At 39.9% G+C, this 15,972-nt stretch overlaps 1 protein-coding gene and 1 long non-coding RNA gene across 3 annotated transcripts in view; one reads left to right on the top strand and one right to left on the bottom strand.

The window, feature by feature from the left end:
* The window catches only part of Kcnab1 (potassium voltage-gated channel subfamily A regulatory beta subunit 1), a 380,454-nt gene extending 379,080 nt beyond the window's left edge, over positions 1–1,374 (bottom strand). Inside the window, exon 1 of the mRNA XM_034500275.2 lies at positions 709–1,374. Within this exon, the coding sequence (XP_034356166.1) occupies positions 709–983 (275 nt within the window). The 5' untranslated portion in view covers positions 984–1,374. The remainder of the gene's footprint in view (positions 1–708) is intronic.
* LOC117707009 (uncharacterized) lies at positions 507–11,553 on the top strand. 2 transcript variants are annotated; one of them, XR_013109849.1, is made up of 3 exons: positions 507–770; positions 9,130–9,265; positions 10,756–11,553. It is a non-coding gene; the product is annotated as an uncharacterized LOC117707009 (long non-coding RNA). The 2 variants fall into 2 exon arrangements; XR_004606621.2 differs by lacking the exon at positions 507–770 and adding an exon at positions 968–1,036.
* Positions 11,554–15,972: the final 4,419 nt, after the last annotated feature.

The following is a 15,972-nucleotide window of genomic DNA, read 5'->3' as shown; positions in this document are numbered from 1 at the left end:
GAAATAAGTACACTTGGGTTTCAGGACTCCAGACATTGTTCTCAGTGCCGGTTGCCTTGCTGCAGTGAGTTTAATAAAACTATCCTTCCTTACTGATATGCAAAGCCCAGGCTGAGGAAAGAAGAGAAAGACAATCTTCAGGAAATTGGTTTGTATTTACATCTTGTAAAAAAGTACCCCTTTCTCCTTGTGTTACTTGTCTCAACTATTGAGGTATATGATTGTCAGTACATCCTGCTCTGTATCCCTCTTCAACCATCTGACTGAACCTTCATCCAGCAAGTTAACACTATTCAACTTTCAAAACAGCTCAAAATGCCCTCTCCCCATGCCCTACCTCCCAAGGTTTAAAAAAAAAAAAAATGCAGGTAGACTGCAACAATATTTCCTTCTTTGGAAAAGAAACTTTTTAAAAAAAATACAATCTCCGAATTCTTCAGATTCTTTTCTCCTAGAGAAAAATTTTGACTCTCCTCCAGTAAGCTCATTACTGGCTTTCCAAAGGATGTTTTCTGAGTCTCAATCCGGAGAGCTTTGCTTATTATGGTACCAACTTCCTGCCTTTTGTTGTACAAGTTCTGAATTGCCAAGCGTCCCTGCTGTGAGAGCTGCTACCAAGATTTCACAGCCGGAGAAGGAACGACAAGGCACCTGCTCTCCAGATCCCGCCGCTCGCTCGGGATGATGCCCCCATAGTTGCGTGCTCACCTGTGCGGCATCCCGGTGGTGTGTGCGGTGGTGTGCTCGCTCGACAGCTCGCAGAGCTTTAGGTACCAGTTCATCTCCACTTCCCGCAGCAGGGCCAACTGCCTTGCCCTGAGCTGGCTTTGCCCAGAGGGGCTGAGGCTGCTGTCTTTGACATTCTCTGGGGCTTTCTTGGGAGATCTGTCTTTTCCCCCTGAAGAAAGGCCAGACTGCTTTCTAAACTTGCTGTTGTCTTCGGAGATCTGACTCCCTGCAGCGCCTGTGCGGGCTGCCAGCATCCTGGAAGTTGCTGTCTGCCTGTCTGGGAAGAGGCTAAGCGACTGTCATTAAAGTAATTTGAATTGATTTCTGCTTCTGTCTCCCTCTGCTGCCCTGCCTTCCCGCCCCCAACCTTAACCTTATCCTGTCGCGGACCTGTAACTGAGCCTGCTGCACTTGGGATGAAAGGCTATCTACCTCTAAAGTTTCCTGGTGGAGAGGAAAGGCGGCCACTACCTGTCACTTCTTGGAAATATGGAAATTCAAGAGCAAGTCTCCAAAACTTTGTAATTCTGAAGTTTATAAAAGTATATCCGCCTTAAAGTTAGGAATATAACTTCATTCAACAATGGTAACCTTTCCCTTGACAATAAGATTTGGGTAAATTATATTCCATTGCCACAGTAGAGGTTTGTTTTGTTTTGTTTTGTTTTTAATATAAAAGCCCTCTTGAGACTCATCAGCTCTTTTCAGAGTTTTGAAAGTTTTAATGTGAATTTCTTCCAATCAGAGTAACAATCTCCATGCCTGAAACACGTTACCTAACCTTTTGGCTAAGCTGTAAAATGAAATATTGGGTGAATTTCACATTCCATTAGGAGCAGAATGCTCTCTGAATGTCACCAAACTATATAATGTACCAGGTGTTTTTTGATTCCTTTTGTAAGAACAGTAAGCCTACCACAGCTGAGTCCAGCAATTGACCCCTCAGCTTTTTATAATTTATGGAAGGTATGAAAATCATTTTATAATTTGATTTGCAGCTAGAGTTGAAGTGAAGGAATCAGGGATGTGTTTACGTGTACATATATATTTGTATGTGTCTATGCCTAAATATGTTCAGTGCATGTAAAAACTAGCTTTGAAGAAAGGAGAGTTTAGTTAATGCATTTTTGATTAAGACGCATGGCTAGGACCCAAGTTTTCTCAAGGATATACGACCTGTGTTCTGTCTCAGAAGAGCCATGATATCCATGATACCATTGCTCACTCAAGATTCCCATGACAGAGTTATTTGGTATAATTAACCCCTGACTCCCATAATCATCCAAAGTCCCTCCTATTTATCCCCTATCCCAGTGTATGCTGTATGTGAGCCTGGGAATATATGTGAATTTTCCTGCTTATGACAATACTACTGGTTAAAATCACACAGATACAGCAAGGTCTTATAGGCTCTGAGAAGGCAAGAGAGGAAAGGAATGAAGAGATAGAAGGAACAGTAGCTCTTCAGATGCATGCCATATGTAAACAGTTGTTAGCTGTTCTAAGCCAAGAATTAGATGACAGCAGTCATATTATGTATAGGGAAATGCCATTCATGTTGAGTCTAGGCTTAGAAATGAACAAGATCCATTGAAGCCCAAAACATGTATCAAAGCCCAAGGAATCGGCTGATATCAACTACCAGAATCAGTCCCACCTGAGTGAAGCACCAGTCACCAGTTCTTCCAGCACCAACAGACTGTAATCTTTTTTGGTAACTTCCATTGACTTTATCTCTTTGATCATTCAAGATTTCCTGCAACATAGTATCCATTGCAGCTAGGCTCTCAGCTGCGCAGACTTTGGAGACACTGTTGCTAGTTAGACATTCTTGGACTTAAGTCAGATATGAACTCTACACTATTCACAATAGCCAAGGTGAAACCATCATAGATATCCACCAAGAAGTAAATGGAATAAGTTTTTGTTAAAGTTACATAATAGAATTTTAATTCATCTATAAAAATATTAAAAAGTATGTTGTTATCTACAGGAAAAAAAGATGGAACTAGAGATCATTCTAACAAAATGACCAAGAAAGGCAAATATCATATTTTCTCCCATATGTGTAATCTATTTATCTACATATCTAACTACACACACACACACACATGACATGGAGGTAGAAAAGGGATACAAGAGAATAATTGAGATATAGACAGATGTGTTTTTATGCACAGAATTTATATATATCTATATACATACAACTATATATGCATATATTACTTAACTCTTCAATACTTTCATTTCCTTATCTATAAGACAGATAAATATATCTATTTATCACAGTTTTAATATGTGGATCTCAAAGCTCTCCACTTCTTTTACATTTTTTTTGTATGAAGAGTAGAATGGTTTTCCTACTCATGGATATAGCGCACTCTGACTGCTTCCATTAGTAAAATATGACATCTATGGCTAGATTGGAATGGCCATGAGGTTTCTGCCCACTAGTATAGGGCAGTTCGCTTTGGGAGATTTCTACTATCTTGGGGAATGTGCCTGCCAGATATTGACATCCTAGAAAGTATCACACAGGTGCTCTGACCAGCAGCCTCAGCTGACTTCCCAGACATCATCAGCTGCCAACTGGATAATTACTTGTTATTCCTCATATCTGCCTCCTGTACAAGACATCTCCAAGTCAGCCCTGCATGCTCACACCCTGCTCAGATTCAAATTGCCAAGGTTGTGATTTAAATTACTCATTGCCTTATTATGACCATTAAGTTTGGGGTTATTTATGAGTAATACTAGTAACCAAAACACTATGGATACTTTTTTTTTTAAATTAGAAACCTATTACAAAATATGTGTGAAATACTTAGAATGTTGACTATGTATTAAATTCAACAGATATCAGCATCAACTTTACTGCAGGGTGCTTACAGAGTAAAATGCAGACTTTCTGTGTATCCTCTCCTTTCAAACACTTATAACTAAGTATCAAGGTAAATACAAAGTACGCAACATTGTGTCGTATATTAAGTAGTTGCCAAGGATACATATCTATCATACTGAATTGTTGTTTTCAAAATTTCTTATGTCATCACCTTAAATTTATCCAGTGGAATTGATGTCACAAAGTGATTCGATGTCATCCTTTTTAAAGGACACAGAAGCAAGCTCTTCCTCAGCAGCTAGGAATCTTACATGCTTCCTTCTTCTCTCTGAACTAGTTTCTTCTCACCACAGTCCATCACTCCAACTACATAACGTTTGGTTGCTTCATAATCTTTTATTTATGACCTTATGAAATATCTCTAAAATATAAAAAATAGTAAACATCTCAATTTTGTGCCTATTTTAAAATATAGGAATTGAATTATCATGACAATTAATTATTGTACATAATTTGTCAAAACTGGATTTGATATATTTTGATACCTTGGTGCCTAACTAATAGCAAACTAATTTCACTACATAAAAATATCAGATCATTATATCATATTATATATTTTATTACTTTTTGAGAATTTCATACATGCATAATATATGATTGTATTATAATTTTGTATTCTCTTCAGCCCACATCCCTCCCCTTAACTCCTTCCAGACTCATCCTCACCCTTCCAACTTCCTTTCTTCATTTTCATAATCTAACTGAGCCTAAATTGTGCTGCTCACATGAATGGACATCAGACCTATCACTGAAGTGTGACCAAACTACTAGGAACCATACCCCTAAAGAAAACAGATTATCTGTCCCCTAGAAGCCATTAGTTGTCCAAAAGCTCCCCAGCTAGAGGTAGGGGCTTTTGAACCTCCCTCTACAAAATGCTAGAAAGTTAACTTTACAGGGCTTGTGCAGGAAGCCACAGCTGCTATGAGTTCATGTTCTGCCTGGAAGGTACCATTTCTTCCTGGATCTCTGGATCTTACCCTCTTTCCCCCACATCCTCATCCCCATCCTCACTTCCATAATATTTCCAAGTCTTGGGGAAGCATTGTGATATAGGCATCCTATTTATGACTGAGCACCCTGAAGACACCTATTCTCTGTACTTCATACCGTTTAGGTTTTCTACATGATTGCTATCTGGTAAACAAGCTTCTCTGATGAGGACTGAGAGTTGTCTTGATCAAAGGATGTAGAGTATACATTTAGAAGGCAGTTTGACTCGATGTCTATTTAGCAAAATAATAGAAGTAGATTTACACCTATGGTTTATGAGCTCTCCAGCCATCAGTTCTTGGTCAAATTGAGAGTACCAGACATCTGTTTCCTCATACTGAACAGGCTTTAACTTCACCATAAAGTGATTGGTGCCACAGTTGTACTCATGGACATATCTTGTCAGGCCAGTCATTATTCCACATCACAGAGTCCACAGCTGGGGAAGAGTGTTGATGACTTTTGTCTCTAGAAGCCTACATTGTATTTTTTGGTACTAAGAAAGCTGGCCAGAAAGAAAGATGAGTCCCAGTAAGTAACAGCTTGATTTCTCTCTGTCCTGGTGCTACGTGGGGGATACTGTCTCCCAAGTTTTTTGTCAGAGGTATCCTAGAGATCCTCAAAACAATACAAGCTATTACCATGTGTCTTGGTTACTCACCACAACTTGACAGAAAAACCCAATTGTTGAAGACAAACTCATATTTTTCTCTGGCTTCATAATGAAAAAATGAAATAACAATTCATATTTCTGATATATTATTCTTACTCCTCACACACTATGGTTCTTGCTATCTGGTAAAAAGAAATAAATCTGTTTCTTAGCCTTCTTCAAGATAGAGGAATGCCATTTTGCATTAGATGTAAACCTAACAAGTATTGTGAGGATGCCTTTGGTATTTTCTAATAATTATATTAGCTTACTGGATCGCATTGCCTCAAAGAGAACCTTATTAATAAAATCCACAAATACTATTAATGACAAAATAAATGGTAAAAGTAAGTCAACAGTTATCTACTATAAATGAAGACAGAGAAATCACTTAATTCTGCAAAAGCAAATAGGTTTTAATGGGCATCAGTCAGAGGTAGACGGCTTTCAGCTCTATCTTATGTGAACATGTGACTTTGGCAAGTTATTTATTTTATGTCCCTGTCTTAGTTAGGATTGCTATTTCTGTAATGAAACACCATGACAAAAAGCAACCTGGGGAGAAAAGGGTTTGTTTATTTGGTTTGGATATCCTGAATTACAGTCCACTGAAGGAATCCAAAACAAAAACGCAAACCTGGCCAGAACCTGGAGGCAGGAACTGATGCAGAGGCCATGGAGGGGTGCTGCCTACTGGCTTGCTTCTCATGGCTTGCTCATTCTACTACTTTCTTTCCTTTTTTTTTTATTGGATATTTTATTTATTTACATTTCAAATGTTCTCTTCTTTCTTGGTTTCCTCCCTGGAAACCCCCTGTTCCATCCTCCCTCCCCCTGTTTCTATGAGAGTGCTCCCCCACCCAACCACTCACTCAAGCCTCCCCATCCAGTTATTACCCTACACTGGGGTATCGAGCCTTCCCAGGACCAAATGCCTTTCCTCCCATGGATGCCAGACATGGCCATCCTCTGCTACATATGCAGCTGAAGCCATGGGTCCCTCCATGTGTACTCTTTGGTTGTTGGTTTAGTCCCTGGGAGCTCTGGGGGGTTCTGATTGGTTGATATTGTTGTTCTTCCCATGGGTTGCAAACCCCTTCAGCTCATCCTACTTTTTTATAATATCCAAGACCCTCGTATCAATCACTCATTAAGAGAATGTTCTAGAGGCTTTTCTACAGCCTGATCTTATGGAGGGATTTTCTCAACTGAGGTCCCCTCTCTCAGATGACTCTAGCTTGAGTCAAGTTGACATAAAACTATCCAACACAGTTCCCATGTGTGCAAAAGAAAAACATGGCTTATACTGTTTCTATGAGAAATGTGGATACTTCAGATAAAGCAATTGAGACCTTGTAGGGCATCAGTAAATATTCTTGCTATTATTATTGTTGTATTATTTTCACTTCAACACCTAGAGTTATTTTTAGATGTGTCAAAACATCCACATATGTTTTTTTGTAACATTGAAGTATTTGGCCCATTTTTTAAAAATATTCTGATTAATAAAACCACTTTGTACAATGATTACAAGTTTTCATGCCAGTTCAGGTCATATCACCAGGGAGCTCCAGATTCTGCAGTGTCTGTGACCCAATTTAGGACACACCCTCTGGGGTGGGGGGCTGATCATTAACAGGAAGACTGGAAATCTAGGTGTTTCTCTATAGAATATAGGGTGCCTAAATGCTGTGGCTAGTTAGGACACAAGTTAGGGAACTTTAAGAGACTGATCCAACAGGATCACTGACTACAGAACAGCCTACAGAGCCTCTGTCTTTCCTAGAAGAGCCAGGAAACATTCTAGGCTTTCAGTTGCTGAAGGCTCAGAGCTCATTAGCTTTCTTTTCTCACATCCATATAAACTGAGGGTTCTTTATCTAAAATATTTGGGAACAGAATTTTTTTATTTCAGATTTTAGAACATTTGCATACAGATTAAAGTATAAATAATATTCATCTATCACTCTCTCACACACACATTTTATCAAAAGTTGCCTGAAGATAGTTTTATATAATATTTTTAGTATGGCTGCATTTTGGCCATGTTATGTATGGGATTTTCCATTTTTTTTTTTTTATCATACTAACTTCAAAAAGCTTCAGATTTTGGAACATTTCCGCTTTGGGGGTTAGATTTCAGATTAAGGATTCTCAACCTTCATTGTAAAAACACACAGTTTTGGATTCTCACAATGTGGTCCAAGGACCAGCTAGCTGCTCAAGTTTCACCTGGGAGCCTATTAGAGATACAGAATCACCAGCTTTACTGAGTAGGACCTGTATTTTAATAAGCCCCCTCAGGTATTGCATTTGCACACTGAAGTTTGAAAAACAGGAGTCTGCATATCTTAGGAAGCTGGAGAGTTTGAAGGGGTTGTACAGAATGGCAAATGCATAATTCTTAAATAGTAAAGAGGAAACTGAGATCTCAAGGGGTTTGGTGACTCTCCTAAGTCTACCTCTCCAAAATGGATTCCAAAAATTCATGCATTGTGATTAATCCACATTTTTATGTCAAAAGTACATACTCTTCAGATGTGAATTAAATAGCAGTTAAAGAATAAATACGGTATTTATGTAAGATTTTCTTTTCACTAATAGTGGCTACTGGGTTAGTACAAATCTACCCAGTTGCCTTAGATTAGGGGAAAGAACACACTAAAGATAAAGCTGAAACCAAGGTAAATAAATTTCTATAATGCAGAAAAGGCTTCCATTGATAGATCAGGATCGCATGTGAACCTAAGAGCTGCTTCTGCCCTGTGCCCATTTCTTGACACTAATGATGCTTCCTGTCTCCATATGAAACATTTCTGTTTGTTCTGTGCCTAGAACTGACCACAGCATCCCCTGTTATGTTCTTATGCCCCACTGTAGTTCTATTGCAAGTTTGTTTTGTTTTAATTAAAAAGTAAAGATAGGATACTGGCATTAAGAATGTTTAGGAAATGGGGCTGGAGTGATGGCTCAATGGTTAAGAGCACTGAGTGCTCTTCTAGAGGTCCTGAGTTCAATTCCCAGCAACCACATGGTGGCTCACAACCATCTGTAATGAGATCAGATGCCCTCTTCTGGTGTGTCTGAAGACAGATACAGTGTATTCATATAAATAAAAATAAATAAATCTTTTAAAAAAAAAGAATGTTTAGCAAACATTTTGTCACCAAACTGTGCTGGTTTTTTAAACATAAATTTAAAAAAACAAACAAACAAACAAACCCAAATCTTTACTAAAGCTAGAAAGCTTGATTTGGTTACTGGAAATATGGTACTTTCAGCCAACACGCTGCCCATTCAGAGTGAGAGAGGACATGTTTCATCCTTGGTCAAGAGAAGCTGAGGCTACAGAGATTCAAAAAACTTTTGTGAGTAGATTGATGAGCTATGACCGAAAGGAACATTACACCTGAACTTAGGACTGTTAATCATTTCTGGAGATAATAACATATCCTCACCTAAATATTACTCTCTTATATATTTGGTTGTGAAACTAGCCTTTAATGGCTGAACTTTCCCTCCAACCCATAAATGCTACTCTCAATTCCCTGCCTCTAACCTCAGCAGGTAGCTAAGAGTAAGCCTGTGTTGAGAATGTGCTTTGAGGATGGGAATGCCTTGACCAACACTGACTATGGGGAGGGAAATGACAAGGTGAGACTCAGGTTGAAGGTTCCAGAAAGAAAGGAAAAAGGGTGATCAAGGTCCTTGTGGGAATGAGGTCTTAGGATAAAGGGAATGGACTGCACAATATCTACCTACTTGTCTACTGAGTGATACACTGGTGAAGGATGGTGTAGACTAAATGGAGGCTGTGGACTTTCCCTAACCGTGACCTTTGTTTTTTCTACAGAGTAACAGTTGGAAGTCACTTCACCTCTGAGGTTGAAAAAGTCATTGGGAAGGCTGCATACTTGTCTGTAGCTGGAAACAAGTCGCATGCCCAGAATGCTTTAAAGAGAATAAGGCTCAATTGGATGTTGTCTGAGGTAAGGGAACACATAAGGGAGTGTGAGGAACATAGGATCTAGTGGTGATCAGAAAGGGGAGAGGAGAAAGCTGAGTGCGTTCAAAGAGCTGTGAAAAAGATTTACCTATCACGGACTGTAGTTGCAGAAACTCAGCCATCGCAGGATGACGTGAGGCAGGAAAGAAGCAAGGGATAAGAAACCAACATTTGTCCTCTGATTCTTCTGCCATTTTCTCTCAAGTAAATGCAGTTGCAGGACAAAGGAAAGGGACATCAGCTATGCTCTCTGAAGAGCCCCCCACCCCCCCAAAAAAAAACCATAGAAAGTTGATCTACAGGAACAGTACTAACCAGCATGTTGAACATGTTCAAAATTGACCGCTGCTTGGGGATGGAAGACGGCTCAGTTGGTGAAATACTTGTTGTGTAAGCTTGAGGACCTGAGTTTAGAGTCCCAACTCATGATCCAGAGAGCCCTGAAACATCTGGTGGCATGTGCCTGTAGCCCTAGAAACCGAGGAGAGGACTGGAAGAAATATGGACCTGGCTACCAGTCACTGCAGCTCGTTAGTGAGCACCATGCTCAGTGAGAGAACTAGTCTAGGAGAAATAAGGTGCTCACCAAGGAGGGCAACTACCATCAGCCTCTATGCATATACCACCACTCACAGGTACACACACACACATAAACACATGTGCACACACACACACACACACACACACACACACGTACATGCATTACATACCTATAGTCATACACAAACACACACAGATGCATAGACACACACAGACACACACAGATACACATACATACATGAGTGTATACATATACTCATACACAGATACACATACATGCATATATACATATTCTCATACACAGCCATACAGATACACACATGTACATTCATATATACACACCAGCCCCCAAAGTACTGAAAGCAAAGTAAAGGGACCTAATGGTGCATCAAGATCTCATCATGTGCCCTGTGGCCTTTTCTCACAACCATCTTGCAAAGTGGAGCCATTGTTGCTATTGTCAGATGGGGACTCTGAGGGTTCCAGGTTTTCTGTAGCTTGGTAGGAATTATTTAATAGCCGAGCTAGAATCCCTGATGTGATCCCTTTGCCTCCAAGCTTTGCTGCCTTCTGAAAGGTCAACAGTGCTAGAGCTCTATTGCAAACATAGAGTGAAAGGCTGAAGAGGGGGCCTTAATCTGATGTTCCAGGTAGACTACCTGGGACACACTGAAAGTTGGCCTTCCTGTGATCTGTCCATGCACTTGTGACCTTTGGAGAAAATAGCACACCTGATGAGAGATGCAGGGTATTACAATACACTCATGCTCTCAAGTGTCTCCTTCAGATAACACAGATGGGATGGGGAGAAAGAGAAAAGAAAGGACAGTTTCACAGTCAAAATAAGATGCTGCTGACTTCTGCAGAACAGTCTCCTTGGGATTTATCTAATGAGAACAGAGTCAAGTATTCCATTCTCTTTGTTCCTGACAGAATAATTTGGGTGGTCAGTTCAGAAACATGAGAAGAACTTCTTCTGGGAACTATGCAAAATTTGGATTAACTTGAAAGAAAGTCCTGCCATCTCCTTGTGAAGAGTGTATAGCACACACAGGAATAAACTCCACAGTACTCCCTGTCACTCTATAGCCTGCTGTTCTCCTAGGCCTGGTGAGTTTAGGGGCAGTTATTAAGTAAGAATGAGGCAGACAAATATGGGAAGAGTACTTGTTTTAGGTTATACACAAGCTTTTCTTCTAATAATGCTCTTGGGAGTCCTTTACACACAAGTACTATGCACACACATCTCTGTCTGAACAATGTACCTGGCAACTTTGAACTCCTATTTCTGTGTTTGGCTACATTGGCAGCTATCTCTGGCCAGTTAGATAAATTTCTCCTCTAACAATCAAACAGACAATTTCTTTTCAAGAATATTCCCAATATATGTAATATAAAGAGTAAAGGACAGACTGGGGTCTCTACGTAAACTTTTCAGGACAATCGCTACTATATTATTCCTCTCTCTAATTGATATACACATGATGTTAAAAGGGAAATTATGGGAAAGGACACCATAACAAAAATGATTATATGACCTAATTTATCAAAGTAGCCAGTCAAACTACTGCCTTCTTAGTAAACAGCCCCTCCTTCCTTTGGACACAACAGCAAAATACTGTTAGGGAGTAAAAGGACCTTGGGTATCGTCACTCCTGTGGCTGCTGCTCTCTTGCAATGCATCCTCATCTTCTCTGTTGTTTTAATTAAATAAAAATTTCTTCCTGCTTTTGCAAATATGCGTGAACTTTTTATTTTAGTTCCATGAACCAAGAATCAAGAAACATTCAACTGCCATTAACAGAGACACAACATACTGTACCTCTGACTCCAGTAAAAGAACATCCCTGTTTCTATTGTTACTAACAATAGTTTACATTTACTGAGCACCACTTATGTGACAGCATTTTGTCAAGTATGTGTGCATCTTATTTAAAGACATAACAACTCTACAGAGTACCTAGCCCTATTACCTATATGTTATAAATGAAGAATTAGAGCATTGGGAAGCTTGACTAATTTGATAAACATTAGTTTTGTGCCTCCTTATAAACCAGAATGGAGTCATTTCCTCATATTTTCACACCGAGAAGAAAGGGGTGACCAGCCTTCTAACTATTATAAGCTCCACACCTTGCTAGGCAGTATGGTTTTTTTTTTTTTTAATCACCTCTTCCTCATGACAAGTTTGATTTCTATGAAACCCTTTTCCTGCAAGAGTTGACGAACCAGAGAAATTAACCAACCCCTAGTTGATGATTAAGTAATGATCTGTTATTTTCTCATTCTACTTGGACATCCCATTGATTTTTCACAGCTGTAGGATAGTTCTTTTTGTAATTCTGTGGTCTAACCTGTTCTATCTCATGCAGCTTCTGCCTTTCATTCAGCCTTATCGTCTTGACTCTATTCCAATGTTGCTGGTAGAAACCTTTTGGTCTATTTAGGTTGAAACTGTGAATAGATAAAGAGTATTTAGTCTAGTGTTTGAAGTTCGGAGCTATTGAACAGCCAAACTTTATGGGCTATGCTGACATGCATAGAGTTTTAAATCCTCGGGCCCTGACTACTTTAGACTTTGATTACAAGCATCATATGCCGAGCCACACAATAAAGAGACAATGGCAGTGGCACTGAAACTGTTACAATAGCACCAATGGTGACATCAATAGCTCCAAGATGGCTAAAATGCTTCAGGATGGTAGGGCCATAGGCAGTGGGGAGCAGAAGTGGAAGAAAGCCACCATCATCAAAAGCAAATGGATATGAAAAGTTGAAGATGAGAGGTGAGCCTCCAGTCACACTGTTATGGGTTACATTGTTATTGGCCTGAGTAAAGACCAATATTCCTGACACCCAAGGCTTAGGAACCAAGGCCATTGTCTCTTTATTGTACAGCAATTGTTTTTGCTTCTTGGTACAATTTCTCTCTTAGTTTGTTTTCCTGTTATTGTGATAAAATACCCCCAGAGAAGCAAAACAAGGGAGAAAGGGTTTATTTAGGCTTTTGGTTTAAGGATATATTCCATAATGATGAAGAAGTCAAGGCTCAGGAGCTAGACACAACAGGTCATATCGCATCCACCATAAGGGAAGTGAGAGGCATATGTGGCTTTCAGCTTTCAGCTGGCTTTATCCATTTACATAGTTCAGGATGCCAGATGAACTGGCGCCATCCATGGTGGCAGGTCTTCACACTGCAATAAATGCAGTCAAGATAACCCTTGACAAATAGAACTAGAAGAATCATGTCCCAAATATGAATTTAGTGATTCAATTCTAAATTCTAAGTTAATTATTACCATTTTCTCCTTCCTCCTCCTTTCTCTTTTTCTCTGTTTCCCTGCTCTCCCTGCTCTCTCTCTCTCTCTCTCTCTCTCTCTCTCTCTCTCTCTCTCTCTCTCTCTCTCTCTGTGTGTGTGTGTGTGTGTGTGTCTGTGTGTGTGTGTCTGTGTCTGGCCCTGCTGTCCTTAAATGAATAGATATTCTGCCTTGACCTCCTAAAAATTCTGGGATTATAAGATGTATAGTGTCATGCCTAGGTATAATTTGTTCTTAGTCAAAGTAAAACAATAGCTAACATGGGCATGGTTTAGCCCTGTAACGTGCAAACCTGCAACCTTGATATCCTGGGATCAGAAGAGAAACATATGGGTAAATTACAGAAAAGGTTATTATCCAGCAGGCTGGAGTGGAGTCACGGAGAATCTGACTAGGGAGTTCACTCTGTAAATGTCAGTATGTGTTGTAGCTTTTTAGGACACAAAAGAAGATCAAACAGATTTGTTCCTTAAATTGATAGTTAGGGATAAGATTGAACTTGGTAACAAAGTGGATTGGAGAAAAAGGTGAGAAAGTAGACCCAGCATTTATGATTATGAGTTTCCCAAGACATAGAACAGATGCTACATAGAACAGATCCTGGTGGTTTGGGCAGGACTGGGGAAGAGGAAAAGTATGAATCTGGAAATGCAGAGGGAAGGTGCTGAACAGCTGGACTCTGATGCTCCAGCAGCCACAGGACACTGTTTACTCTTGGTGTTGACCTCTGAAGGGCATGCACCTGAAAGGTTATAGCACTGGTGAGCTGCAGATTGTATGGGCTAATGTTAGATTTCAGAGGCCACATTAGGAATTTAGAAATGAATGAATAAAATAGTTGTCTATGTTCTGTTTTAATAGTGTTCATGTTTCCAATTGACAGAAGAGTTCTCAGAGTGAGACTAAAGAAACAGTTACCCCAGAGTCAGAAGACATCACAGAACAAGTAAGAGCTTTAATCCTGAGCACTTGAAGCTGAAAAGGAATTAAGGGATCACACATGCTGAAAGGGGAGAGAAAATGAGAAGCACAATAATTTCTGATCTCATCATTAGCATTTGAGTACAAGTCTTTGCTATTTGCTGAAGAGCAGGCTTGTCTTACTGCCTTAATGAATTCATAGTCACTTAGAATTTCAGATAAGCTCCTTCCTCTCTTTCCAAGCTGGATTTTACCGAGAGTGAAGTCATGGTCTCTAATCTAATCCAGCCTCAAAGTTTGGTGGAATGGACTTCATTTTGTATAATTACTGATCTTGACGTGTATGTTATTGGTATTTAAGGCTCACCTGTGTTCTGACCCATTGAGAAACACAGACTTTGGGGTATATGCTGAGGATGATATAGCTGTGTCCTGTGGTAGGTTTATCTTTTGCTATTTGGGAATTCAATACTGATTTCCATAGTGACAGCACCACTTTGCAAACCCAACAGTGAATGGGGGCTCCCTTCTCAAAAAAAAAAAAGTGAAAAAAAATTAAAAATAAAAGAGAAACAAATGTTGGGATAGAAGAACCAGGCTATTTTTGGGAACACTGTGAACAAGTGATCAGTTGATGGTCTGTGGTCCAGGCACACAAATAAATATCCATATATTTCTCTTCTGATCACAGGATATCAGGTTTACAGGTTACAGGGCTAAATCATGCCCATGTTAGCTATTATTTTACTTTGACTAAGAACAAATATTATTTTATATTAATAATCTATAAGCAAATGATATACACACTATCTACAACTGTAATAAAAACAGGCATGTTTTTGGCCTAATAAACTTTTGCATGGGGTGGAGTTTGAATCTGTTTTTTTTTTTTTTCCAACACAACATTTTTATTGGTTCTCTGGGACTTTCAAATCATGTACCCCATATCATTTCATTATCAGACATTCCATGTCCACCTCCCCACCCTTGTGGCCTGAACCCTCCAAAAAATAAGAATAAAAATAAGTTTAATTTGTGTTATCTATATACTAACTGGACCATTGTCAAACTCTCAGTGGCTTGCCCCTTAAATTGAACTGAGTCCTTCCTCTTCTGACAACACCCGACCCCACCCCACATGGCATCAAAGTGGAGAGCTACTCTTCAGCACCCCCATCACATTTTTAAATGTGGCTTCTTGTCTAGGCTGTTACTCTTTTTGAGGGGAGGGGAGGCTGTCACAGAAGCCTTCCTTGTCCCTCCCTCTTAACTATGTGTCTGTAGTCATTGATATCTCAGCAAAGCCAGCAAGAGCATAGTGCATGGGCCTCAATATAACATTTGGCCATAGCACAGACCAGAAAGTGGCCCCCTGCTACAGCAGGACCGTGGACCCAGAAAAGGCCCTCTTCGGTGTCTGCCTGGCCCACAGACACCTACATGGCCTCCAGCTGCAACACAGACCACAGACATCCAGGTGACCTTCAGTCATAATATGTGCCACAGATACGTCAGGGCCTGGCTGGGTAGGGTATGGCCTAGCTGGCTCTTCTGCCTCATGCTTTCCCAGACTAACAAAACTCTAAATTTATTTTGACACTAATACTTCTAGGGAGTCTCAGAGAGACTGTCAAGAGAAACTGAAATCAAGCAGATTGGGGGGTGGGGGGGTAGCTATAATCTTGTAGGTTTGAAGCAGCATTTTCTTAAGCCTCAGATGAGCTCACTCTACATATGCTATCAAAGTGTTAGTCTGCAACTCTGAGGTCTGAGTAGACAAATAAATGATGCTTCCAGTGATAGGGAGAGATGTCTTCAGAGTTGTGGTAAGTATACTTTTGAAAAACTACATTGAAAAACACAGAGCTGTGTGGTTCATAGGACTCAAGGACTACTTCATCAAAAGCC

The sequence above is a fragment of the Arvicanthis niloticus genome, chromosome 4, assembly GCF_011762505.2.
Source record: "Arvicanthis niloticus isolate mArvNil1 chromosome 4, mArvNil1.pat.X, whole genome shotgun sequence".
In the NCBI taxonomy this organism is placed as follows: domain Eukaryota; kingdom Metazoa; phylum Chordata; class Mammalia; order Rodentia; family Muridae; genus Arvicanthis; species Arvicanthis niloticus.
Note: the sequence above shows the minus strand (reverse complement) of the source record. Positions and strands in the feature narration are given on the sequence as shown.